This window comes from Xiphophorus couchianus, chromosome 17 (genome assembly GCF_001444195.1).
Source record: "Xiphophorus couchianus chromosome 17, X_couchianus-1.0, whole genome shotgun sequence".
NCBI classification, from domain to species: Eukaryota; Metazoa; Chordata; class Actinopteri; order Cyprinodontiformes; family Poeciliidae; genus Xiphophorus; species Xiphophorus couchianus.
Window position 1 is genome coordinate 7,342,998 of NC_040244.1, and position 27,557 is coordinate 7,370,554.

The 27,557-nt window shown below is 35.4% G+C and overlaps 1 protein-coding gene across 8 annotated transcripts in view; it reads right to left on the reverse strand.

The window, feature by feature from the left end:
* magi2a (membrane associated guanylate kinase, WW and PDZ domain containing 2a) overlaps nt 1–27,557 on the reverse strand; it is a 250,094-nt gene that overhangs the window by 48,994 nt on the left and 173,543 nt on the right. For 5 of the 8 annotated variants that reach the window (XM_028043328.1, XM_028043327.1, XM_028043324.1 and 2 more), the window contains 4 exons: nt 10,792–10,849; nt 8,777–8,898; nt 5,605–5,901; nt 4,062–4,244 (listed from right to left, as the gene is read on the reverse strand). In XM_028043328.1, coding sequence (XP_027899129.1) covers nt 4,062–4,244; nt 5,605–5,901; nt 8,777–8,898; nt 10,792–10,849 — 660 coding nt within the window. The remainder of the gene's footprint in view (nt 1–4,061; nt 4,245–5,604; nt 5,902–8,776; nt 8,899–10,791; nt 10,850–27,557) is intronic. The other 3 variants (XM_028043330.1, XM_028043332.1, XM_028043325.1) reach the window with 2 other exon arrangements.

Sequence of the window (27,557 nt, forward strand, 5' to 3'; positions counted from 1 at the left end):
GACTTTTTAATTAATCAGGGTAAACGCGGCCGACATTTGCCTTGAGCGTTTGTGTCACAATCAATAGCCGAGCGCGCTGGCAGAAAACAAATGACGGTGCGGTGACCTCGCGGAGCCTCGCTCTCGCCATGTGTCTCAGTTTGTGGCCAGACAGAAAATGCAGACAGACCGGAAGCATCACCACATGTAAGAGGTATGAGCTGGAATCTAGGCGTCTGCACTGATGACCACTTTAAATTCATGATGTTACAACTATTTTAGTTATCGATTAATCAATTATTCGGACAATTAATCGGGTATAAATATTGGCACATTCTGCAAATTCTTCACTTATGCCTTTTTATATAATATTAGAAAGATATTAAAAGATGTAAATACATAATTAAATTCAATTTTTAAATAAAAAACAAACATTTTATTGTCTAAAATTGAACAACATAGCATTTCTTTAGTGAATGCAGCTACAAAATATTTTTTAACTCATCCCTTTCTGCTAGACTTAACTTCAGTAAGTGACGGGATGATCCGTTGATTATCTTTAGGATTGCCAATAAATAACTGAGTAGCAACTGGATTTGTTTGTTTTTGTCTTTTACAAAACTTGAACTGGGCGAAGTTAAATTATGACACCTTGTTTAGGGTAGAACATATTTAAATAAAGTATTTTTTGTCTCAGATGCAAAATTTATATATTTTTTGTACTTGACTTAATTAGAGCTCTTAGTATGTTTTTGTTTTTCTTTCAGCAAATGGCCTTTTTTGAGTCCTGATACTCCAGTTAACAATTGATGAGTAAAATTAGTTGACGATTATTTCAATAAATGATTAATCACAATTAATCAGATTAATTGTTTCAGACCTTATATGACATGACTCACTAAAAATCAGTCTGAGGAATCAATTCACCTTTTAAAAGTGCTTTTTTTTTTATGGAAAAGGTTGAATTTAAGATGTTATATGCTAACATTTCTAAGGTGACACTTTCCAAGCACTCCAACTATGTGAAATGGATAAAATGTTGCCAAACACAGATCCACAAAAAATTGCAATAATGTCAGGTTCCTGTAAATCAGAAACCACTGCATCCTCGTTTTTACACAGTGACCAAGGACGACTTTTCCAAGCTTAGTCATCTCACTGTTTCTTTCTTTCTTTCATAATTCTACATGACATGTTAATTTCCCTCTAATGGTGTGTTCAGAAGTGTGTGAACATAAGAGGACTGAGAGTCCCTGCTGAGAGGATTACGGCATCTCAAAACTCCCAGCAGGCTTTTGGTGGAGACTGCATTTCCAACTGTCCAAGAGATGTCTTCAGGTTTTAGCAATTAGTTTTATCTTTTCGCAAATTATGAGAACAGATCAGACACAAAAAAAGAGGACAACATTTAACAGGATGATTCTGTGAACTAATTGGAAGAGATTTTATTTTGATAGCAAAATTAAAGTTTTTCTACTTTCATTTTGTGTCTCAATCGCTTCGACAAACAGCCCAAGGGCTTAAAAAAACCACACAGTAAATTTTGTTTTAAAACTTAGATTAATGTTTTCTGGTATCTGGAAAATGAGCTGTTTCAAAAACCTTACATTCAGGGCATTCTGTCGTTACCTAGCAACCCCAGGCCAAGCCCAGCCCATTACCTAGCAACCCAACCGGAGTTCCAAGACGTTTTGTCAGCTGGTTTTATTGCTGTACAATAGCTGCTAAAGACAAGTGGTTGTTCTGTACTCAACCATTTTTTGTACAAAATAAATTCAGCTACCATGAGACGTTTAGTAGTTACTATGTGTCAGTTTGTGCTGCTTTAATAATTAAAGATTTAAAATAGTTTTCTAGAATCTATGAAATTTCAATTGCTAAAATCAGCATGAAGTCATTTAGACCTACTTTGGTTTGATCTGAAGTGCTAAGAACCAAAATAAATGGAAATTGAGTGAAACAGAAAGTCTTCAGAAAATAGTATGCAATTAAATTAAACTATGTAAGACTTGTATATCATTTATTGCCATATTTCAACACAAAATACCTTATTATTGAGAGAAATAAATTGGTACGAAATGGTTTAAGAACATACAAACAATGAATTGGTAAAAAGGGCGTTTTGACCCACAGCCTGTCATGTTACATCTGTTAGGTAACTAGTTTAAGCTACTTTACTTTGTTAGCTCCTAAGACTCTTTAAATGCAGATTAAATAATTGTCAAGTTCTGTACTGTCAAGAGTAAAACTTTCAAATAGGAATAAAATTGATTATTTCCAGTTGCAGAAAGGCTGCAAAGTGCATTTTTTTGGTTTGTTTCTTAAGAAGAATGTGCACCAAATCACACTCAACTTAAAATAAAAGGTTTTATCCTTTTAAAACAGACACTGTGGTGACTGGATAAGGATGTAGCTCAGCAGAAACAACCCCTCTGGTGCTGAATAAGAGACAGTAATTAGGCTCCACAGTTTGTAGCAACTTGTTAGACCCACTAATTTATATAAACCTTGACCCTAAGGGGCGTAAATGTAAAACTATGTTGAACAAATAAATAAAACAATAAACGTAAAAAATACCAATACTATAGTATTAAATCTAAGCGTTAAGCCACTAAGGTCCATACTGTGCTCTATAATGGAAATGCATGACAAAGACGCCCAAGAGGGGTCGAAACCAAAAAGAGGCAAGAACCTTCAACCCAAAATTGCAAATTTCACACCCCTCCCAGGCCTGGGTTTCTCTGAGTTTCTGTGATTGTGCCTGCTCTGTAACTGTAGAAGTAGGACACTCAGTCTGAAGAGGGGGATGGAGCAAGGCTGGTGCGGCACGGATGAAGATGAGCTGAAGGGATCGAAGAGGAGTAACTGTTAGCTATTTTGGGGAAAATAATACATAAAACAAGAGAAGGGAATTCTAAAATAGAGTAGAAGTACAGCAAGAGACTGAAAAGACAAGCTTTATTAGTCAACTAGGGATGTATTTTTCACCGGTGAACCTATAAGTCAGTAAAAACAGGGCTGGTTGGGGCATTTATGTTAAAGCAATGACATGAATTTTTCAAAATCTGCAAGAGGTCAAAGTTTTAAAGAGGACAAGTAACTTTCGATCAATGTTTTTAGAGTCAATGTGATGAATAACGTCCAAAATTAGATTATTTGCTCCACAATATATATCACAGTACAAGCTGACTACTATACATCCCTTGACCTTTAGTGCAGATGGATCATCTCAGTGTACAGCAGTTTGTTCCCCTATGTGGCCATGACCAAGAGCTGTAGGACTCAGTCTGTTCCATGATTAATGGAAGAACAAAAATGCACAGTTGGTTCCCAGGCATGTGCATATATCCACATACAAAGCTTTTGCCAGTGCAAGTTTTAAGATGAACCAGCTCTAGACTTAAACAGTATTCTCAGAAACAGAGTAAATATTTTAAATCCATATTAGGGTTCCAAATAATTATCAATTAATCTATTATTCTGATGATTAATCAATTAATATATTATTCTGACAAATAATTTGATTTAAAAATTTGGCATGTAATGCAAATTTCTCACTTAATCATTTTTATACAATATTACAAACACATTGAAAGATGGAAATAAACTATTCAATTCATTTTTTAAATTAAAAACTTTCCATTTTTGTGCCTAACAGGCAATAACAGCATTCATTTTGTGAAATTTGACATCAACATGTGAAAAGTTAATTTTTTCTGCTTGACTTGGCATCAATAAATTGCAACACTAATTTGTTGATTACTTTTTGGATTAACTGATTAATAACTTGATAGCAAAAGGTGGAGGGTTTGTTTTTAGCATAATTTAAACCAGAGGAAGCTAAAACTGTGGCACATGAGGAGTTTACAGATATTTTTTTAAAATCTCAAATGCAAATTGTATATATATTTTTTGAAAAATGTTGGCTTTATTACTGCTGTAAGTATGTTTTTTTTCAGGAAATTACCTTTTTTAGAGTCTGTATACTCCAGTTAACCATTAATCAATTGCTAAATTAGATAGCGATGGGGGCTCAGTTTAGCTCTGTTTCAGACAGTGCATCAGCCGTTCCTGGGGCTTACCTGTGGCCATCTTGCCATCGGCTGCGGCGGGTCCATCAGGAATAACGCTTTTGACCTGGAGGAACTCATCGGGCTCATCCCCACCGATGATGGTGAAGCCGAACCCCATGTTGCTCTTTTGGAGCGCCGTGGACAGGAAGCTGCCTTTCAGCTGAGTCGGGTCTCGGGTGAACAGGGGCTTCTCTAAAAGTGAAAACAAACAAAAGCGATAACCTGTTTAAATATAACCCTCAGTTTAATTGTTTTTCCCAGACACTGAAAGAACCTCAAAGCTGGAGCAGGGTGGGGCTCAGAGGGCAGAGGCATGAGGGGGAAAGCTTGTCCACTAGGAAGGGAAACTGGCAGGATAGCATAGCTGGACACAGGTTGGGCCGTGGTGCCAATAGATGCAGGTGAGGTTTAGCAATTCTTACTCCAGATGCAAAAATCCACTCAAACGTGACCATCACCGAATCGCTCTCCTTCAAACCTGATGCACTCCTGAACAAAATCTTAAGCGCAATTGAAATATTTCAAAAATTTATATTTTGCAGTTTTGGATTTTAAAAATGTTCTAAGTAGAGCCATGCCCTTCCCCCCAAATTAACGTTTACACTCACAAGTGAAAATCGAAACAGCTCATTTTCTAAACACCAAAAAGTATTGGCTTACTGCCAAATATCACCTGGGTGTTTTTTTTAAGCATGTGGGTTGTTTATAGAAGTACAAGAAACCCAAAAGGAAATACAAAACGACGTTACATTCTGAAGGTTTTTGAAATGGCTCATTTTCCAGACACCAAAAAACTTCAACTTCCTGCAGAAACTTTCTGGGTGTTTTTCTTTAAGCACTTGGGTTGTTTCTACAAGAAGTAGAGACCTAAAAGAAAGTATAAAAACATGAATTTCAGATTAAAGGTCTACTTAAAGGTTGTTTACAATAAAATGCTTACTCAGATTTTTTTTGTCTTCCATTTCTTCGTTTTGCATTGTAAAGCTCTACTTAGAACCGTCTTAACATCCAGCAGTGCAAAATGTAGAAGGTAGTGAATTCTTGCCATTTTTCAACTGGTCTTCAAACTTTGATCAGGAGTGCACAATGGGGCAGAGGGCGTGCAGAGTGCAGCAGTGGTGCAGTTCATGGGTCCAGCAGAAAACATGCTCTCAGCAGGGAATCAGTTCCACAGGAAGATGCTCCGGGAGTTTTAAGGAAAAGTGGGAGAATTTTTTTTAGAGGAGCGCCTTGAGTAGTTATGAGCGGATCTCAGCCAACAGGATTAGTCACACTTAAGCAAGTCCTACGTCTTTCCACCTCGGAAACTAAATCTGGCTAACAGGAGAGTTTACATCCTTTGTTTGTCGTCACTGGTCCAGATTTAGTGAGCGATTACCCTCACTATGTTTACTTATGTACGGAGATAAAACAAGTCATAGTGCACAGTCATTGCACAAATCCCCAAAACGGCCTCAAGGGAAAAGCTTTGCATGCGTACAGTAAGTCATGAGCGCAGGCAGCCATAAGAATGACAGTCAGCCGCTTTTTCCTTCCTACTTGGCCTACTTACTGACGATGTGCCACAGGGAATAGGGGCTGCACACGGGCTGCTCGAGCAGAACGGTGCAGGCAGAGGCGTAAAGGGGCTGCGGATGCCGCTGCCTATGAGTGCACGTGTTCATCCGCCGAGTCAGAACGCTCCGGAGCGGAGACACTTCGGCGGAAGAGGAGGTGGCGTACGAGGGAGCCCGGCGACCGGTTTTCGGGGAGCGGGACAGGTCGCCGAGGCTGTGGCAGCGCTCGGGCGCCGGGCCGACCTGCGCGCAAGGGCGTCTGGGGAGGGTGGCGCTGGGGCTGGCATCCTCTGCTGGCATTAAAGTGTGAGAAAAGAGGAAGAGGAAGGGGGGAAGTAAAGAGGAGAGAGAGCCTCACTGGACTGGACACAGGTAGTTTGGAGTGGTGCACTACGACAGAAACAAACCTACACTTCCACAGTCCAGTACTTCCTACCGCTGGGAAATAACAGATGGAGAGAATCGAGTCACAATTAAACCAACAAATTCAGTTAGATGCAGTTTGAACGATTCACTTCAAGCACGGACAGTTGATCTGATCCAACCACTAAATGCTGTGGAAAACGAGAAGTTTTAGGTGTAAATATTGCTTTTAGAATCAAAATTCCTTTTATTGTCATTGTGCACTTCCATAAAATCTGAATTTTCTCTTGTATTAAGAGGGCTGACGTCTTTTCATAAAATAAAAGGGCTAAATTTTTACGCTGATGTTTTCAAATGTTTAAAAAAACCGTAAAATTTTAACATTATGTTGCGTCAGCTGTATTAAATACTTTCTAAAAGGAAACTTTATTTTCTCATATTATTAAACTTAAACGTATTTATAAAACATAACCAAGAACTTCATAAGTTGCTGAGTAGAAAAATAAAAGATGAAAATAATACGTTAAACACTTAATTCCCCACGAACAGAGAGATGTTCATACAGAAGTCTGTGTATGTTAAAGAAAGTTAAAATTTCGCTCCAACCTCACAAAAGCCTTAAAACCAACCTTGCTTATCGGCGCCATGTTTTTACTGTTTTTCTAGTCTTCTCCTTCGTAGCACATCAATCATTTCTAAATGAAGAGTTGTCACTGCTCCGTCATGCAGCTCGGCTAAATGAGCGCTATTAAGGTGAAACTAAAGGACCTTGCCGAGTGTCTATATTTCAAAACAACTTAAGGAGCTCGTAGAGTATTTATATTTCAAAACAAAACCGCATAAAGTTAATTTTCCATCCCACACGGGACCCTGGACTCTAATATATACCCGCCGCCATCTTTGCGGCGGCGCCCTCTTCTGGTTGGCGGCCAAACTACAACACCATAATGTAAACGAACGTTATGGAAATAATTTTAATCTAGTAAATTATTAGTCGATCATTAAAAGTATATTAATTGTTTAAATCTCCATTCCCAACACATGTCTATGATGGACGGAGAAAAAGAAAAACAAAACAAAAGATTTTTAATAGAAAAAACCCCCCAGAAAATGTAGCATAACCTAAATGACAAAAGTTTTTTCTAATTTGTTTTTTACTTTTCTGATTTTTTAAAGTAATTTTTCAAGTTTTTACTTACATATATTTCCAAGCTTTTTTCTAGAAAATGTCTTAGGTCTTTCTAGCAAATTTTAGACATTTCAAGCTCAGAAACCTAAAAAATTTCTGAGATTAATTTCAAAATTTCTGAGTTTTTGACGGAAATATACTGCTCCTTTCATATTTTTTTTTTTAATCTACAATGGCCCTAATATGCCGTCGTACATCTCCTTCAATTTGAAGAGGACGGTTTATTTTGAACATCAGACACAGCTTTGTTACAATTAACAAACACTAAAAACTGCAATTTGAACAGAAAAATAAACAAGCTTACAAGAAAACTGTTCCACTTATGCATCATTCTTATTCTATCAGAGAAGCTGATAGAATAAGAAATAAACAGCTAATTGGTTAAAATTTGGACACAGTTGTGTGTTTAAAGATCACAGAGAACGCAAAGGTGCATAAATAATTAAAAATGAAAATGGCAAATGTCTAAATGCTTTTTAAAAGCTTTGACCTTTAACTATACTGACAATCTGTGGGTTCAAAAGAGGAAAATGGGACCAATTCATTTAAACTCTACCAATTCTGATACAACAAATCCAACCAGAATTAGTGAGGGCAATTGTATATGTTTATGCATTTACTTGAGTCTGTGTGGATTAGAGAAAATACGTAACATATATATTTTTAAATGTATTTGTTGCATAACCATTGCACTCCAGAAAAAGAGGAAAATAAATCATTATAAACCCAAATGCCAATGATAAGTATGCATAAAATGGCACTGTAATGCTAAAAGGAAAGCTCAAAAGTCAATAACATTCAAACAAATGAATAAGAGACCTTTAGAAATGCAAGGACAACAAAATTCAATCTTTGAAAGGTAAGATTTTGTAATAAAAATCAGATGATTGCATGTCTTTGTAACAGTTGAAACCAGATTTTAACTGCATAAAAAGAGAGATGTGCTTCATTTCTCTGTCTGATGTTAAATCAGAGCAAACATTTGCAGGTTTACTTTCTGCTTGCTAAATGCCAGAATCATAAAATAGATTTTTTTACATTACTGTCTTTAAAACGAGACATTTTCATATAATTCCTCAGCATTCGGTGGAACTGCCTTTTTGAGCTGAGTTTTGGGCAGCAACTAATGATTATTTTAGTTTTGAGTAGAACATATTCACAAACAAAGGATTTTTTTTAAAACTTAAAAATACATGTTTAGCTTAATTACTGCTCTTGGTATGTTTGTCTTCAGTAAATGTCTTTTTTTAGAGTGTAAACTCTAGCTAATAATTATTTTAATAATCGATTAATCACGACTAATCGTTTCAGTCCCAGTTGAGTTGCATGTTTTGCACAAAAACATGTTCAACTCCGGGACACAGAACCTTCCTCCTTCCTGAACAAAATGTTTGCTGAATATTTGCATGATGTTTATACTTGCTAATAATTATTTGAGCAGAGGAACGACTCCTTCAGGCATTTGGAAGTTCTCTGATGACGCCACACAAGGAAACGGTGAAATTGAGGTCTTAGCTTAAATAAATCCACAGGTGGGACTCTGAATACTTAGAATACTGGCTTTAATTGCACAAATATTTTACATTTTAGAATAAATGTAATTTCTATAGTCTTACCTCTGTAGATAGCGGGAAGGGGCAGTGAGGACAGACCCTGACTTTGCATCTGCTGCTGCTGCTGGAGTCTTCTCTTCGCCTCCAGAACCGGGTTCTCAAACTGGGTTCTTCTATTTATATGACTAGAACGATAAAAGAAAAGAAAGAAGGATAAAATTCAGATTTCACTGCGTCCCTCTGGGCGTCAATCAGGGTTTCACCAAATCAAAATTAAGACTTCTGAGAACTTATCGATTATGAAAATGAAAATTTAAGACTTTTATCGCACCAAATGTATAATCGTTTTATAAGGTAACGTGAACTTTGTCTAATTTGGTTTATTTACTCTCCAAAGTCATTTTGTTTAATCAAAATATTATTTTCTCCTGACATTTATTTATTTAGTTGTGTTTAGTTCTGGTCTGCTGCTCTTGGCGGTTGGTCGTTACCGTAGTAACCAGTAACTGCCAGCTCCTCCCCTTTTTCTGTTGTCGTTGGTAACCGTGGCATGGTTAGGATCAGTACTTTTGTTCTCTTTACAAATATTATATATTTTCATATATTTCATATGGACAAATGTAATTACACACATTTTATGTGTAATTGTGCCACGTTTCGTATATATTTTTTAACTGTTATAATTTCTATTGAGCATTTTAGCTCAATAGTAATTATTAATAGTTATTAATAGTTGTTTAATTTTACAACTATTAACTGCTGTCAACTATTTATTGGGAGCTATTTGCTCAGTAGTTTGTTTAGGTTCATTTATTTATGTATGTTAGTACATTTTATATTAAAATGTACTAACATACACTTCTAAAAATATATATTAATTGTTATTTATGTTAAAAAAGAGATTAGTTATGTAGATTAATGATTAAATTCATGTTAAATACCACTATGCGATCACAGTTAACTTGCCCATCTGTATTGTGTGCTTACTCATGATAACACAAAAAACTCATTTGCCAAACAGAAAAGTCCAGTGAGAAAATAACTACATAGTACATACGACAAAATCATAGGCTTATAATTAGTGTTATTTACGGCCAAAATAAAATTTAAAAATAAATTTATGACATTTTAAGCCCTTATCTTGAGATACATGAATTTAAGACTTTTTAGGGCCTTATTTTTGAACACATAAATTTAAGACTTAATGTTTTCATTTTAGATACATGAATATAATATTTTTTAAGGATGCACGGACACACTGTGTGATAAACTATAAGCTGTATATTGCTATAATGATTAATTAAACGGCTGGTAATCATTTTGTAATAGTTGTAGAATAGTTTTGCGGATTTAAAAACTAAACAATTGATTCTGGGCTTTTTTCAATATTCAATTAATCAAATTACTTGATAATAATCAAGAAAACTTTAAATTTAGTTTAAATTGTTGACTACAAGTAGTGTAATTTGCCAGCATGGGGTAAGTCATCATTAAATATTTCCCTGACTTTATGAGACTTTATTGCATGCCAACACACACACAGGCACAATTCATCTCCTCTCTACTTAACTTTTAATGAACGCCTCATTATCAAAGTACTAATTATGTAATAGTTTTATGATGCTTTGAGTTAAAGAAGCGTGAGGTGTCTTTTAGATTACGACAAAACAAACCAATAATGAGGTGAAGTATGTAAAGGTGACATTTTGTTATTGTTTTTGTTGTTTTTAAATTTAACCCAGGTATATTCTTGTGATTTTCCAAAAAATATCGAAGCTGTAACGAATGAAACCCCGTAACAACGAGGCGAGACCACTGCAGCAGTTAGTCTGAGAAACACGAGTGCAAATTCTTGCTCCTGAATTCATCTATTAATAAATACAAGCACCAAGACCGTATCAGACACAAGCTAATAGAAAAACCAATGCACAGACCGGCTAATAAACTTCCTTCAAAGCCTGCAGGAGCATAAATGGAGAATTTCCTACTGTGAACTGCTCATAATAAACATGATTAATACTGCACCAACAAGCTACGCAGGAAAATCAAAGACAATATTAAAGATGCACTAAACTTACTCGACGTAGTAGCTGCCGTAAATGGGGTCATCGATTTTCTCCCAGCCGTAAGGAAGCTCTGGGGAGAAAACACACAGCACAGAGTAAACAATAATGAAGGTTTTTGTTCATTCTATTATCACATATCATCATATTGACTGAACATAGAGAAATAATGCATTGTTTTAATAAAGAGACATTTGACTTGAAGCTGGACTGGTAAATATTTTTGAATAAATTCTAATCAATTTTAAACTAAAACTCATAAATATACAAAATCCTTTTTTAAAATATCTGATAAAAATACAAATTTAATGCTTTTTACGACCATTATGAATGAAGTTTAAGACCTTGTGACAGAAATGTACAAAAATAAAATGTCATATTTTACATTGTGGTAGTGCAAAGCTTTTCTGCACAGATGAACGTCATACAACCAACTGTCAATAAATTTACACTTACCCATGATAGATGTAAAAAAGCTAGCTAGCAAGACTATATTAGCAGCTAATTAGTGGTAGCCTCAGCCACCAGCTAGCAAGGGTATATTAGCAGCTAGTTAGCAGTAGCCTCAACCACCTCGAGTAACAAAAAGGAATGTTAATGATGATGATGCTTGTGACTCAAACTTTTCATTTAAAGAAAATAAGCTACATTAAATATATGAGATTAAAATGTCTTAAGACCTGTGGCTAATGTATTTAAGGTCAACTTACATTTATTAAAATTAATTTAAGACATTTAAACGCCTTAATTTCTTTTGTACATTTAAGGATTAAAAGAAAAAAAAGTAAGGATCTGCTGACACCCTGTCCTCCATCAGGTTGATTTTTCAATAGATAAGGCTGATCCGTTTCTAATAAAACCAACTGATTTCTCATAAATAGTTTCTTAAAAATACAAAATGCACACCAATTATTCATGGATTGGGACTGTGAAGATCAATAATAATAAAAATAGAGCCTCAACATGTTGCATTCATTGATTTAAAGAGGCCAGTGGCTCTTTTATGCTGTTCATCAAACGCATCTCTAAACAGAAAACGCTCCTAATATTGATGGTGGCTGAATTTTAAAGAGTCTGCGGTTTGTTACGACTTCATTTCTATTCTCACTTCTTTGATATGTTTGTTTTAATAAGCTGCTAAAATAATTGGGTACAATTTCGGAATGCTGAAAGGGAGAAGAAGACAGAAAAGTGTTGGTAAATGTTTAAAGATGTTGATTAAAGTTCACAAGATTTGCAAAATTGTAGGAATGGGTTAACAAGCATTTGAAACTCAACAAAAAAAATCTAAATAAACCTGTGAATAGAATCAATAAATGAATGAAAGAGTAAAAGCATATGCTAAGGTTTTTGATCAAATATGGCTTGAATAAATTAATATTTACCAAGTTACCAAGATAAGGTTTATAAAGATGGGTTTCTGGAACATAAATGTATTATTTCTCTAGTCAAACAAGTTAAAATATATGAAATAAGACAATACAGGGCAAGAAATGCATTTGGTCGCATTAAAGAGCAACATATATAAAAAAATCCAATTAATCGCAGAAAATTCTCTGCAAAATCACAAAATCTTTAGTATTTTTGGTCTATTTTCTAGTGTACACTTGAAATAAGTAACTTTTCAGCTGTTTTTAAGTCAATAAATCATAAATATTGATTAAAAAGTAATAGTTCCACAGGCAGATTGTTTAAGTTATAGGAAAAATGTCACATTACGAGTGGACCTAGAACTATTTCACCAATATTAAGAAATTGTTTATTTAATCCAAGTTGCTATATCTCGCTGTAAAATTGCTTTTATGTTAGTTTTGTCTTATTTCAAGTGAACTTATTTATTTGGACTAGAAACCAAACCAAAGTTTACTTGATAAGACCTTTTTGTTAAGTTTTTTTCAGTAGAGCACATTGAAAATGATCAAAAATAATTCAAACATTCTTTATAAATCCAAAATAAAAACGAAATGCGTCTTCAAAGAGTTGTTGACGATGCTAATGGATGTAGCAGTATGTCTTACAGCACTCCTATTAAAGCCTCTGACTGAAGACACTCTGTTGTTGTATAACAGTTTCATGGTGAGGATGCTCGGAGTTTTCTTGATTATTATTAATAATAATTGTTTATACTAATAATACTCCATGTTACGGCCAGTGGCCCTTTTCTGTGTTTGTTGTTTTTCAGTGGCTAATCAGATTGACTCCACCTGGAAGTGGGTGCTGCCCTGCTTGTCCTGTGTCACATCCTGAGGCCTACTGTGATTGGGTCATCAATTGCCGGCTCCACCAATCACTGTTGAGGCCTCCCTTTTAGAACCAAGGACATCCTGGGAGAAGGCGCGGCTGTTTCTTTGTTTAGACAGCTTGCCACTTTGTTAGGGGTTTTGACTGCTGTAAACTTGTTTTGATAGCTCTGATAACCTTTGTTAGCTTGGATAGCTTGTGTCACTCACTTTGTCCCTGTGTGGGATCTTTGATTCTCTGTTAGAGATTTGTAGTTTGTTTTGTGAACCCTGTTCTGAAAGTCTATTTTTGTTTGGTTAAGTTCTTTGATTTACAACTGATTGTTTTGGGGTTTTGTTTTGTTTAGTACCCTTTTGTTAGTCTCTACATTTTGACTATTGTTAATTTTTACCCCCTTTATTTTTGTTGAACCCAAACAATAAAACCTCTAAACTGTTAAATCTTACCACCTAGGTTTCTTTAATGTTACTTCCCTTTCCCCTGGCTGAGCCGGGTCGTAACACTCCAAATGTTTCAGAGCAGTTCTTAAAACAGAACCAGTTTTCTTTGTCAGGTAGCAGAGAATGAAAAACCAAGATTGAAGCATCGTGAACCACTTTAGTGGAAATATTTAACTTGAGAGGGAATAAAAAGTGTATTTATTGTTTCAGGAGTGAAATTGGTTTAGTTATTCAGAAGGACGTTACAGTGTTTGTGCTAGCAACTGGAGAATTATATTTTTGTCTGAAATTATGTTTAAAACCAGAATTTGAAGTAATTTTTAAGATGGTCCCTGCGGAAAATTTCTAGTCAAGTTAAAACGTTCAACCTGTTGACATTTGACCGCCACTAGGAGGCGTTGTACCATCCCCTCCTCCTCAATCTTTCCTTCACATTTCCCCGTAATAAATGGACTCCGAGAGAGACCGTCTTTGAAGTTGAGCTGCATGCTCAAAGATTTTTATTCTCCTCTTCCTAATTTGGACTCGAGTGTGACAAACCACACAGCCTTCAGAGTCTGCAGGGTCTTTCTTCATTTCTTCCCGATTTGAAAGGCAAAGACGTTGAACTGAAACATTTTCACTGCCTGCAGACCTTTCCTTAGTCACCAAAATTCGAGTCACATCTCGCTGGTTGGTGCACCTTTGAATTCAATTCATGCAGGAGAAGAACTTTACTCTGGACGGATCAGAGGGAAATTATTCTTGCCAACACAGGCAAAAATCTAGTCAGTTGAGCTCTGAACACTGCAAAAACACAAAATCTACCAAGTATTTTTGTCTATTTTCTAGTGCAAATATCTTAGTAGATATATAATAAGACAAAACTAACTTACAAGTAACTTCAGCAAGATAAAGGAGCTTGTTTAAAGTTAATAATTCCTTAATATAGATGTAAAAATACAAGTTCTACTGCCAGATTATTTCACTCATAAGTGAGAAATGTTACTTTTAATTTTACTTATAAAATTAAAAATCCAAAACTCAAAAGCGATTTTTACGATTGTGTATTAGATTCAAGGTAGATAGAATAAAAGGAATAATTTTCCACCAAAAACTCAGAATTTGTTGTGTTTAATCTTTTTCTAGAAAAAATTTCAACATTTCAATCAACATTTGAAATTCAGGAATTTCCAAAAGATTTTGTACAAAATTTCTAATCTTAAACTAAAAATAAAAACAAAAATTTCTAGCAAAATTTCTTATTTTTCTAGAAAATCTTTTTTGGCAGAAATTTACTACTTTAATTATAGTATGGGGCCGCACAAAATCAGGGAAAGGGCCACAAAAGGGCCATGCGCTGCACTTTTGGACACCCATGTTGTAAGTGAAATCTACCAGTGGAACTAGTATTTCTAAAATCAATATTAAGGAATTATTGCTTAAAATAAAGCCCCTATTCTTGCTGAAAGTCACCAGTAATTTAGTTTAGTAGAAAAAAAAGAGAAAACAAAGATATTTACACTGGAAACTCGACCGAAACCACTTGGTAAGATTTTGTGTTTTTGCAGTGTATTATCTGTAATTTTAACGGGATCTTCTCTCAGCTGTTGACTTTAGGTTTCTCTACTCTTCAAGGCCTTATTTTCCTTTAAAAAAAACCCCCTGTAGTAACAGGAATTTATTTTAAAGACATTTTTATAAATATCATATTTACACTTTTCATTTTTGTATTTTCATTTCTGCCATTTCCTCTCTGCAGGTCCACTTATTTAAATGTTTTCATTAGAGTTTTATTTTTCAATAACAGAGGCCAGGATGGTGATAGTTGACTCAGATTTATGTAACTTTGTTTTTATGTCTTTATGACTCCTTCGTTTGCATAAATTCCCACTAAACATTGTCTTTCCTGTGGATTTTTAACAACATCCTCCTCATTTTTTTAGCTGATTGCTTTTAATATAAAGAGGTGGGAATAATTCAGCTGCCTTAGAGTGAACAACAAACACCACTGAGTTAAAAATAAATAATGTGATGCATTTCATACCACAAAATTAATCTGGCGATAATAAAAACTGCAGCTGTGCACATCTCACTGGTTAAAGTAAGGGTATTATTTGCAAATACTACAGGGAGAAATTAATTTATCTTTTGGGAATTAATCTGCCGCCATCCTCAAAATAATGAAAGTCTGGTGTTTGCAGAAAGATGTACTCTATTATTTTACAATCATTCACAGGTAATTTCTGTTTTAGATGTGTTTAAAGGGAACTCACAAGGCAAAATTCACATTTCACATGTTTTTATGTTTCTATTTTGGTCTCTTCTGTTTCTAAAAACAGCCTAAGTGCTTAAAAAAATATTTTGGTGTCTGGAAAATAAGTCGTTTCAAAAACTTGCCAACTCAGTTACATTCTACGGGCAATGCTCCATTACCTAGCAACCAAGCGGAGCTCCGACATGTTTGGTCAGCTGGTTTTACCGCTGTACAATGGCTGCTGGACAGGAAAAAAAAAGAAAAAAAGTGTTTTGTTGTTGATTTACTATCCAGATACCACTTGTTGCATTCTTGTTGGTTGTGCAGGAGGCTCCACGTCTGCTTTTCAAAGATGTACAGCTGTATAATTGTGCATCTGTTTGCAGCTGTTTTCATATGAAAGTGTAAACATTGAGTAAATGTTGAACTGAACAGACTAAAATCTCTTTATCTAAGAATGATTTTATGGAAAAATGTAAAGAATATGTTTTGTATAGGCCATAGCCTGTTTAAGGAAGTGCAATAGGTCACATTTAAGGCTTTAGGATGAGATACCACCACATCTAGTATGAAGACATCACTCTTAAGTGAATTATTGTAGACCAAGATAATAATTACTTCTAGTTTAAGGAACTCAAGAACAAATAAATGAGGAATTTCTTCATATTTTGAGATGAAAGCCTGTCGGTTATAATGAAAAGCAGAGTTAAGAGAGATGTTGAGCGCTTTGAGCGACGCTCTCGGCCCTGTCAGATGTGATATTCTCTGAACCTCACTGAGTTTGCTGACGGATGAAAATGACCCGGCAGAGAAAACCTCACCTGCCGCCAATTTAACGCCTTCAGTTTGACTGAAGGGGTGAACAGGGCTGAGAATAAAGAGGTGGTTTAAAAAGCACCGAGCCCAAAAAGCAGCAGCTCACCGACTGATTTATTCTGCCTTCATCTGGAAACCTGGGGATAATCGGCCAAGAAATGTAGCAATGCATTAACTGAGAAGGATGAAAAGTGGAAACACTAGCTTCGTTGGTCCTCTGTGTTCTGTTTTGTGTTTCCAATATGTGAGAAATTCATCCTATTCTTTTGGTCTAACCAAAGATTTTCCAACTTTTCACGTCTGGATAATGGAAAAGTCAATTACTGGATCGCTCAGTCACCACAACAGAGCAGAAATCTTAAGTATTGCCAGATTTTAACTATTCATAAGCCGGATTATGACTTTATTTTCTCAGAATTGAAATTATAATTCATTGTCATCATATGTCAAAATCCAAATAAATAAAACATTTTTCAATTATGTTGTTAGTGTATGAAAATACTTACAAAACTGTTTCTTCCTTATTACAGGATTTGGAAAGCTTCACTTTATCCACACTGTTTGGTAGATTTAGGTTTTAAGACAAGATTTGCCTGATGGTGCATAAATAATTTAAACTATTTTGATTCTGAGGGGGAAAAAAAATCTAATTTAAAAGAAAGTCAGAGTTTTGAGACTAAAGCCAGAACTCTGAGAAAAGAAAAACAATCTGAGATTAAAGTAAAAATTTGGAATTTAGAATCAAAAGTCAACAAAAAAGTCGGAATTTTCAGAAAAAAATACAAATTCTGAAATTAAAGTAAGAATATGGAATTTAATGTCAAAATTCGGAGAAAAAACTCAGAATTATGAGTGGGGAAAAAAAATCTAAATTATGAAATGAAATTCAGAATTTTGAGTGAAAAGTTAGAATTGTGACTTTGTGCACAATGTGACTTTTCTCCTTTTTAGGAGAAAAAAACAGAATTCAAAGAAAAAGTTGGAATTCTGAGAAAAAACAAAAAATTCAGAAATTAAAGTCAAAATTTGGAATTTAAAGTCAAAATCCGTTTGTTAAAAAAAAAAAAAAGTCACACGGTAGGCTACGTCTCTTAACAGGAGCAGAAAAAGTGTGTAAACAGCCGGTTCCCACGGAAACGGTGTCTTTCCACACAGCCAAGGTGATTAAATGCGGCCAAATAGTGAAAAGAGTCAAAGAAATTTTAAAGTTGTGATTCTGTCGGATGTGACTTGTGTTCACAGCTTTGTTTTTCCTGCAAGGCGTTCTGGGAAATCAGCGTCGTCGTATTCACGGCGCTGGAAAGTCTCACAGGTTTCTAACTTAAAGCCTGTCAGGTGGCAGATTAAGAACAAAAGAAGAAAAACAGATTTTGTTTTTGTAAGCTTCTAGTTTATCTCGATGTTCCAGGCGCATAAAGAGATGCACTGAACTGTGTCACAGCTGACTATGAAAATATCTTCACTTTTACGGCTGTGGATAAACAGTTTTTATAAAAATCTGTCCAATAAGAAAACTTTCACCTTGTTAATTTACTAACACCTTTGATTTTTGTCTCTTTAAGGACTTATAGTGATATATAACTAAAGTATAGTGATTAAATAGTGATCTAATGTATGGTAGTAATTAAAAACATTGTATTTGAGTATTATTCAGACAATAAATTTAAAATGAATCAAGTTATATGTATTGATTTAAATAATCACAGTCATTTTAGGCAGCATTGACATAAAATTCAGAGTTTTAACATCACAGATGGAAAATATTGAGCTATTCAACAACAATCAAGTTAATCTGATGAGAAATCAACTTTAAAGCATGGTGGTGGTAGTATGATGGGCTGTTTTAGCTTCGAATTGCACAAATCTTATTCAATAATGCAGCTACACTGTAAAAACAGTATTTTTGGTCTAATTTATAGTACAAATATATTTAAATAAGAAAAAAAAGTTACAATTTTCTTTTCAGCTTATTTTAAGTCAATAATTTCTTAAAATTGAGATTAAAAGTACTTATTGTTTCACTTTAAACATGGAAAAAATGTCTTGTTAAAAGTGAAACAGTCTGCCAGAGGAACTAGTACTTTTATTAAGGAGTTACTGACTTAAAAGAAACTCCTATATCTCGCTGAAAAGTTAATTTTGAGTTAGTTTTGTCTTATTTCAAGAGTGCTAAGCTAATTAGACCAGAAACTAGACCAAGAATACTTGGTAAGATTTTGTGTTTTTGCAGTGCACAACAGCAAAAATGGAGTACCGTCTAATTTATTTGTATATTTAAGGATCCTGGAGTCAAACTCTTCAAACATTAAAATGAAAATCATTTGCGAACATCACAAAAAAAAAGACATAATGGTGTTCCTTAAGACACAAACAAAATTAAATCAGCTGCTTCAATGACTTACAAATATCACAAAAAAACAACGAAAAACTTTACCACACCATATCAGAACTAAATTAACCCTTAAATGCTTGTTTCCCAGTTACATAAGAGGAATATTTACTCTCAGATTTTTTTTGAGTCATTACATTTGTAGATGTTCACTATTAAAATATTGCTTAAGCTTTATTTTACCACCAAATGTGGATTATTTTAATTTATTGTGTATTCAGTATGTATTAAGGTACTTCGATTCTGGTTCTGCTGGAGGTTTCTTCCCGCTAAATGAAAGATTTCCATGCATGAATTTAATGTTTTTGTTAACTAACTTGAGACATTTGTTAATTCCTGCTTTCCTGATTTGTGGTAGTTCTAAAAATTGAAAAATATACCAAAACATGCTCACAATATTTTAATATTTGTTTCATAACTTATTACAAACGTGCAAAACTGTCAGTTTTATACCTCAAACAGGCATTTAGGAATACAAACCCTAAATTTACAAATAAGGAAACGTATCATTTCAGCTTTGATACATGAGAAAATTATAATGAAAAAATGTTCAATATATATATTTTTTAAATTTACATGATCAGGCATGAATGTAATTCCAGAAGGCAACATATTCCTTAGTTTTTTGGCTTTTGTTCAAGGCGACAACTAAAACCCAGAAACGTCGATGTTATTATCAAATGTTTAAAAGCAGGAGGTTGAAGACTGCTGCAAAACTTTGCAGTGATTTAGACATTTATTGAAATTTTAACAACACGGTTAACCCAAGAGAAAGAAAACTGACTGGTATCAAGTAGCACTGACAGCTAATTTCACACACACACGGATTCCTGCTCCAATCTCCAGGCCCCAGGCATGCTCTGCTGGGGAGGCTCTCAAAATACACGCATCAATCATGTCGCAGACAGCAACGCCCGCACCTCCCCTCTACGCCGCTCCGAACCGACTGACGCAGGAACCTCAAGGTGAAGGAGGGCGCCGCGTCTCTACGTCTATAATAACTCACCTGTAGGACTGCACACACACGCTGTGTCCCCTAAAAAACTTCCAGCGTTCCAAGTAAAAAAGGAGAGACGACCGAGAAGTCAATCAGAATCGGCTGAGAAAAGTCTGAGTTGGTAGAAGAGATGGAGATTTTCCTGGACGTATCAATCTCATGTCTATTAAAAATCAATCTGAGGGATGAATTTTCATTTTTAAGAAGCTACAGTATCCATCCATCCATCCATCTTCTTCCGCTTATCCGAGGTCGGGTCGCGGGGGTAGCAGCTTCAGAAGGGAGGCCCAGACTTCCCTCTCCCCGGCCACTTCTTCCAGCTCCTCCGGGGGAATCCCGAGGCGTTCCCAGGCCAGCCGAGAGACATAGTCCCTCCAGCGTGTCCTGGGTCTTCCCCGGGGCCTCCTCCCGGTGGGACGTGCCCGGAACACCTCACCAGGGAGGCGTCCAGGAGGCATCCTGACCAGATGCCCAAGCCACCTCAACTGGCTCCTCTCGATGTGAAGGAGCAGCGGCTCTACTCTGAGTCCCTCCCGGATGACTGAGCTTCTCACCCTATCTCTAAGGGAGAGCCCAGCCACCCTACGGAGAAAACCCATTTCGGCCGCTTGTATCCGCGATCTCGTTCTTTCGGTCATGACCCAAAGCTCATGACCATAGATGAGGGTGGGAACGTAGATCGACCGGTAAATCGAGAGCTTCGCTTTTTGGCTCAGCTCTCTCTTCACCACGACGGACCGGTACAGCGCCCGCTTGACAGCAGACGCTGCGCCAATCCGCCTGTCGATCTCCCGCTCCCTTCTTCCCCCATTCGTGAACAAGATCCCGAGATACTTAAACTCCTCCACTTGGGGCAGGACACCCCCCCCTCCTCCATGGGCTGCCACCTTATCGTGGTGGAGGGGTTTGAGTGCCCCAATGATCCTAGGAGCTATGCTGTCTGGGGCTTCATGCCCCTGGTAGGGTCACCCAAGGCAGACAGGTCCTAGGTGAGGGACCAGACAAAGTGCAGCCCGAAGACCCCAATGATGAAGGAAAACCTTGGACTTGGTGTTCCCTCGCCCGGACGCGGGTCACCGGGGCCCCACTCTGGAGCCAGGCCTGGAGGGGGGGCACGATGGCGAGCGTCTGGTGGCCGGGCTTTTACCCATGGAGCCCGGCCGGGCTCAGCCCGAAGAGGAAACATGGGCCCCCCCTCCCATGGGCCCACCACCCGTGGGAGGGGCCAAAGGGGTCGGGTGCACTGTGTGATGGGTGGCGGCCAAGGGAGGGGACCCTGGCGGTCCGATCCTCGGTTGCAGAAACTGGCTCTTGGGAATGAAGCTACAGTAATGTTGAAAAATTAGGAAACACTGCAGAAGTGCAATTTTGCAACATTTCTGGACTTACGGCTGAAATTACTGAAATGATTAATCGTGATTAATCATGACTAATTGAAATAGTCGTCAACTAATTTTGTAATTGATTAATTGTTAACTGGAGTATACAGACCAGAAAAAGGCCATTTGCTGAAAGAGCAACACAGAGAGCAGTAATCAAACCAAAACGTCTATGCTATTCAATTAATCGGCTAATAAAAACATTTTTGTGCCATTCATTTGGTGAACGTTTTTGTATTTTAGGCACAAAAAAGATAAAATCTTAGTTTAAAAAGCCTAACCTTAACCCAAATGTATTTACATCTTTTGCTTTAGTTTAAGGTTAAAACGATTAATCAATTGATCAACAATATGCTGAAAGAACAACACACAGAGCAGTAATTAAACCAAAACTATATAAAAATATTTATACATTTTAAATTTAGGATATACAAAAATAACTTTTGTCTAAAAATAGTAATAATAATGTTATATTAAGCATCTTTTGCTATCCAATTATTGATTGATCGATGCAAAAAGTTCTCAGTCTACAACTGACCAACTGTTCACTAAAGGAATGGTCTGTTATTGCATTTTAGGCAGCAAGATGTTTATCAGATTATTGGTTTATAAAATGAAAAGCCTGCAGAATGAGTAAATTTTTTTTATCCGATTAATCAATTAATCATCTAACTTATCGATTAAATAATCAAATACTAAAATAATCGTTACTTGCAGCCCAAGATGCAAGTATTAAAGGGAAATAAACACAGTGCAGTTCAGAGAAGAGACAGAAAAACGGGTTTAACACAAGCTCTGCTGTTTCCCCAGGAGAGAACAAAGACGAAGAAAGTGTGAGCCCAACGTTTGTCGGTGTGAGACGGTTAATAACTTCTCCCCTACACATGATCAGAATGTAATTACAAGCCGCTCTATATGCAGACGCGCGATGTCTGCGGGGGATTCGTGGAAGCGAAAGACAAAGCAGCTCTGTAATACGATTAACATCCTTCAAACCTGAGCATCACCGGAGTTATAATCCCGCTCCCCGTCAGTGTTCATTCACGCCGCTGAACGCGCTAACCTTCTGCAGAAACGAGGATAAACAATCTGGCAGATTATTTATCAGCTGGAATTCACCTTCCTGCAGTGACTCGGAAAACTTCACCGTATTTTATTTGTATTCCTAAGGGTTTAATCAAATCCTGATTGTTTTTTTTAGATGAATTTCATCTTAGCTTTAAAAACAGAATGAAATTCAGTCTTTAATTCATAAAACTTGTAACTTTTTCTCAGCTGATTGAATCAGATCAGAAACTTTGTAGCTGTCTCTTAAACTCAGCAAGCATGTGGCAACAGTGGGAATGAATGAATCGGTTTTTAACCAGAAATAATTAGAGAAATTTAGAGAATCTAAAGATGCATGACCATCAACTGTTGTTTTGTTCGCTTTAATCGAACTCCAGTTTGTTTGTGTACAACAAGGGAACAAACTAGATTTCTTTTTGAGTCACATCAAGACCAAGAATGATCTTAAAGGGCTGGTTGTTCAATAATATATTTTTTAAAGTTATTAATCTGTTAAAACAATAATAAATAGCTATGTCTGCATTCAGTAAGTGCTTCTTAAAATTGTATAAATTATTTAAATTATTATTAAATTATTGCTGATTTTGTGGTACCAATTTAGAAATACGTGCCAGAAGAAATTTGTAATATTTGAGCTTCTTTATGACTGTGAAAGTGATTTTCTGAAAAAAAAAGCTGGAATTTAGAAAAAAATTCAGAACTTTGAGAAAAAAAAAAAATTAAAATTCTAAGATTAAAGTTTGAATTTTGAAAAAAGTCGGAATTCTGACTTTATACTGTTTTTAGTTGCCAGTCTATAATTTACACAACTTAACTTTTTGTCTTCTGCAGAATTATGTTTCGTTTGTCTCAAGAACAATTTCAGACAGTAGAAATTAAGTGTTAAATTTTCAGAATAAATACAAAAATCCAACAAAATGAGCATAAAACCCCACAGAATGAGCCTAATATACATCAGAGAGAATATTTTCTATTGTAAGATTTTAATGTGTAATCATGTTACCATAAACAAAAATTAAAAGGCTTCATCTGAACCAACCACCATGTTCAGAGGCCGCAAAGAAATATTAGAATGAGCCGCCAATGGCCAGCAGGCCACAATTTGGTCACCCCTCCTTCAGATTGTCTAACAAAGCAGTACTTTGCATTAGTCTTATGTATATTCCACTTAAAATACATAGTAGAGTTTGTGGCTGTAACATAAAAATACTTTCTCCTAATGTTTGCTTACTTTAGGAGAAAAAGAAACAAGAAGTTCTTGCATTTCTTTTCACCCAGCCAACAAATATTTGCTATAACAGAAAGAGAAAAAAGGGAAATTAAAGAGTCTGTCCTACTTCTTTACTTCCAAAACAAAAAAACAGAGAGACGGGAGAGGAGGACAAAGATAGATCTGGAGGTAGAAAGAGGAGGTGAGAAAACATAAAGGCAGAGAGGCAGTAAGGGATTTATATAGTGAGTTATGCAACTAAAAGGCGCCTGTGATATCAACCGCTCTGCCTTCACTGGAGAAGATGTTGCTTTGAAACAAAATAAACCCGTCGTACGACATCGCTCAGCGTTTTGACAGGATCTGGTGTTTGGGTCGCAGCTGACTTCAAACATAACAGAGAACGAGTTGTTCTCTAAACCAAAGGTGACAACGTTTACTTCAGGTGCTGCAGTTCATGTGAAATACAGAACATTCAAATTTTTACTGCACAGACTTTCATCTGGCAGGTGATATCAGAGCTTACCTTCATGTAGTAAAAGCATATTTCTTGAATGTGAAGCTTGAAACAGCTCAATTAATTTCTTTGTTGTTTTTAAAGGTGGATATTAATTAAAAAAAAAGAAACCAAAAGCTTTTTTTTTTGATTCAGACACACAAAAAATCAGGAAGTATGTACATATATGGAAGACGACACAACTTTAAATGTGATTTACCAACTGAAGTTAATTTAAATTTTGATGTTTTAATATAAAACGGCAGTTGCTTCAGACTCATTCAATTGGAAACACTTCACAATTCAGTAAAATGTTCACATTGGAATACACTTCTTTTAAAAGTAGTAAAAAGTTTAATATTATCAACATAGTATTTATAGGAGATATGTTAAAGGATTAGCTCTAATGCTAACTGTAGCATATTTAAATCTTCATCTTTTACTTGTGTCCATTATTGAGCTTGTCTCTTTCAAATAAATAAATGAAAAGGTGATATATAGATGAAAAGATTTCAACCACTAAGGTAGAAATAAAATGGGACCAAGGACACGACTCTGTGGAACTCCATGAACTCCAAGAGCAACAAAACCCGCAAATCAGCTTTTTTTTTTGCAGTTAGTTGTATAAATTAGGAGTTATCTTTTGTTACTTTGAAAAATGTGACATTTTTGTATAAACTTGATCTCACTCAGACAGATGCACAAAGTAACTTTTCAGCAAAATATAGGAGCATGTCTCGAGTAGGTAATTCCTTTATATTGATGAAAAAGTACTAGTTCCATTGGTAAATTATTTCACTAATATCATGGAAAAAATTTTTGCTACAAGCAAAATAATCTGCGAGTGGAACTAGTACTTTTTAAATCAATATTAAGGAATTATGTACTATAAAAGGCTCCTAAATTCTATGTATGTTAGTTGTGTCTTACTTCAAGTGTACAGAAGTTGAACTAGAAACTAGACAGAAACACTTAGATTTCTTTGTTTTTGCAGTGTAGATTTGTTGTTGTTGAAAACAACCCAAAAAAATTGCGAGAAAGATTTTAAAAGCTGCTAAATATCGCAACAAACTCACAAAGATAGCAAAGTTGCGCTCTCTCAATGGGGAGTATAGCCCCTCAATTGACCATGCCCCAATTTTATTAGGCCCCGCCCACTTTTGGTGAAATTTTAAAAAATTTGTCAGAGTTACGCTATTAGTTCCACTTTAAGATTGTCTGAAATTCTACTTTCTAACAGAGATACTTCTAAATGATAAACATAAAACAAATCTACCCAGAATTGTAACAAATAAACCTGCCAAACATTTTAGTGTGTGGAGTGAAAGCAAATCGTATACAATTTCAAAGGTTGACCATTACCAAGACTGTGGATTCTCCTGCATAACTATACATTAAAAACTCCAGGGAGGTGACCTGGATGCTCCTAAAAACCCAGCAGGATATATTACTGTCGTGAAGGACTGGACTGAAAATGAAATAAAAACCTTCAGAAGACATGAAAACTACTGAACAAGACAAATGTCTAGCTTCTTTGGAAGAAAATGTTGGTTTAAACATTATTCTTTCTCAACATTGGCTGTTTAGTCGCTAAAATAACAGCTAAATAGAGGAAAACAAAGAAAAAAAACAAAGTGAGTAAAAGCAAAGATATACACTGTGTAAAAATGTTAGCTTATCATAAAACAGAGGAGTTTAACTGGTTTAAATATTTTTTTCAATAAAAATCCCCCAATTTGAATCCAATTGTCCAATTTAAAGTGAACTGTAAGTGTTTTATTATTCTTAAATCTACAATGACGTCTATGAACTGAGATGGTGAAGGATGAATTAGTCACAGATCTCTCAATTGGAATGAAATCAAACGGATCAGGCTCATCATTTTACTTTCTGATAAAAGAAGTCAGATAAAAGTTGACTTCTGTATTCACTGCTGCACATCTTTGCCATAAAAAGTCATTTTATGCAGTTTCACTCTTCTGCTTTTAGCCTGTTGGCTCGTCACACCCCAGAGACTCCACCCTGCGATCCTCTTAGTGCTTATCGGTGCATAGCTACAGCACACACACACTCACGCCTACAGGCACACACACTCACACCTTCCCACCAATCAATACTAAACTTACAGAGGTAGCTTTTTTACCCAAAACTGAGCTAAGCTCCCAGGGGTGGCTGGTACCACCAGGCTGTGCAGGCCTTTGGCTTATTACATAACATTGTAGAGAAATAGAGAGGACATTAAAGGTGTGTTATGGGAAAATGTGACCATGGTAAAGCATCTTGAATGTTGTTTCACTTGTGTTTTGATGCTTATTTTGAACAATTCAACTGAAAATAACAAAAAAAATGTGCAAAATATTGTAACATTTAGTAAATTTATCCAAACTAATTTTAATAAAACTTGCTTCAGCATTCAGAACTTCTCAAGTTCACACCTGCCGCTCATTAAATGACTAATTAATGGGGGGCCTTTTTTAAAATTATGGTCTAAAACTAACAGCAGTAATATCAGCTGGGGTTCATTTTTCAAAGTCATATTTTCACCATGTTATTCGTTAATCTATCAGTGACAAAGTTCCAAATTAAACATATTTAGTTTGAAGCTAAATATTTAGTTTGCTAAATACCAAATATATTAGCTTTCTAGTTAAATATTGAACTTCAATCTGAATATTTAGCTTGCTAACTAAAGATTTAGTTTGAAACTACGTATTTAGCTCACTAAAAACATAAGCTAGGTAGCTAGATAACCAAATATTTAGTTCTAAGCTACAATTTTAGTTTGCAAGCTAATATTTAACTTCATAAATATATGGAGTAATATTTTACTCTATAAATATTTTGCTAGCAAACTAATTATTTAACTTCAGTTTGAAGTTAAATATTTCTTTCAATCTGAATATTTAGCTTGCTAACTAAAGATTTACTTTGAAGCTGCATTTTTGCTACCTTAAAACATTTAGCTTGCTAACAAAATATTTAGTTACTCAAGTTTCAATCTACATATTACTCAAGTAAAAGTAAACATTACAGTATAGTAAAACTAGTCCTAAAAGTTTTTTTTTCTTCCCCAAAAAGTTGCTCAAATAATGTAATATAATATAAATAAATGTAACTAGTTACTACACTGAAAAAACACAGTGGAGATCCAACTTAATTTGTTAAATATACTAAAACTTAATTTATTTATGTCTGTTCATTATGACAACATAATAAACTTAATACATTTACTAAGACAAACTCAATTAGCAGTTATTTTTTAAAGTTGAATCACTTGTCTCCTTTTTCAGTGCATCACTTCTGATTAAAAAAGTGTTGATGCTTTGAAATCGGGATAAAAAATATAATTGCAACTTTTTAAACCATGACATTTAAAATTACATTTACTGTTTTACAAGAATTTTGTGATTTTACAGTTTTTCTTAAATGTCTTTTGTATTATTTGTGCATAATAGAAATAAAATAACAATTACAAATGTGTGGAAGAGGTTTTCTTTGTCCAATGTAAG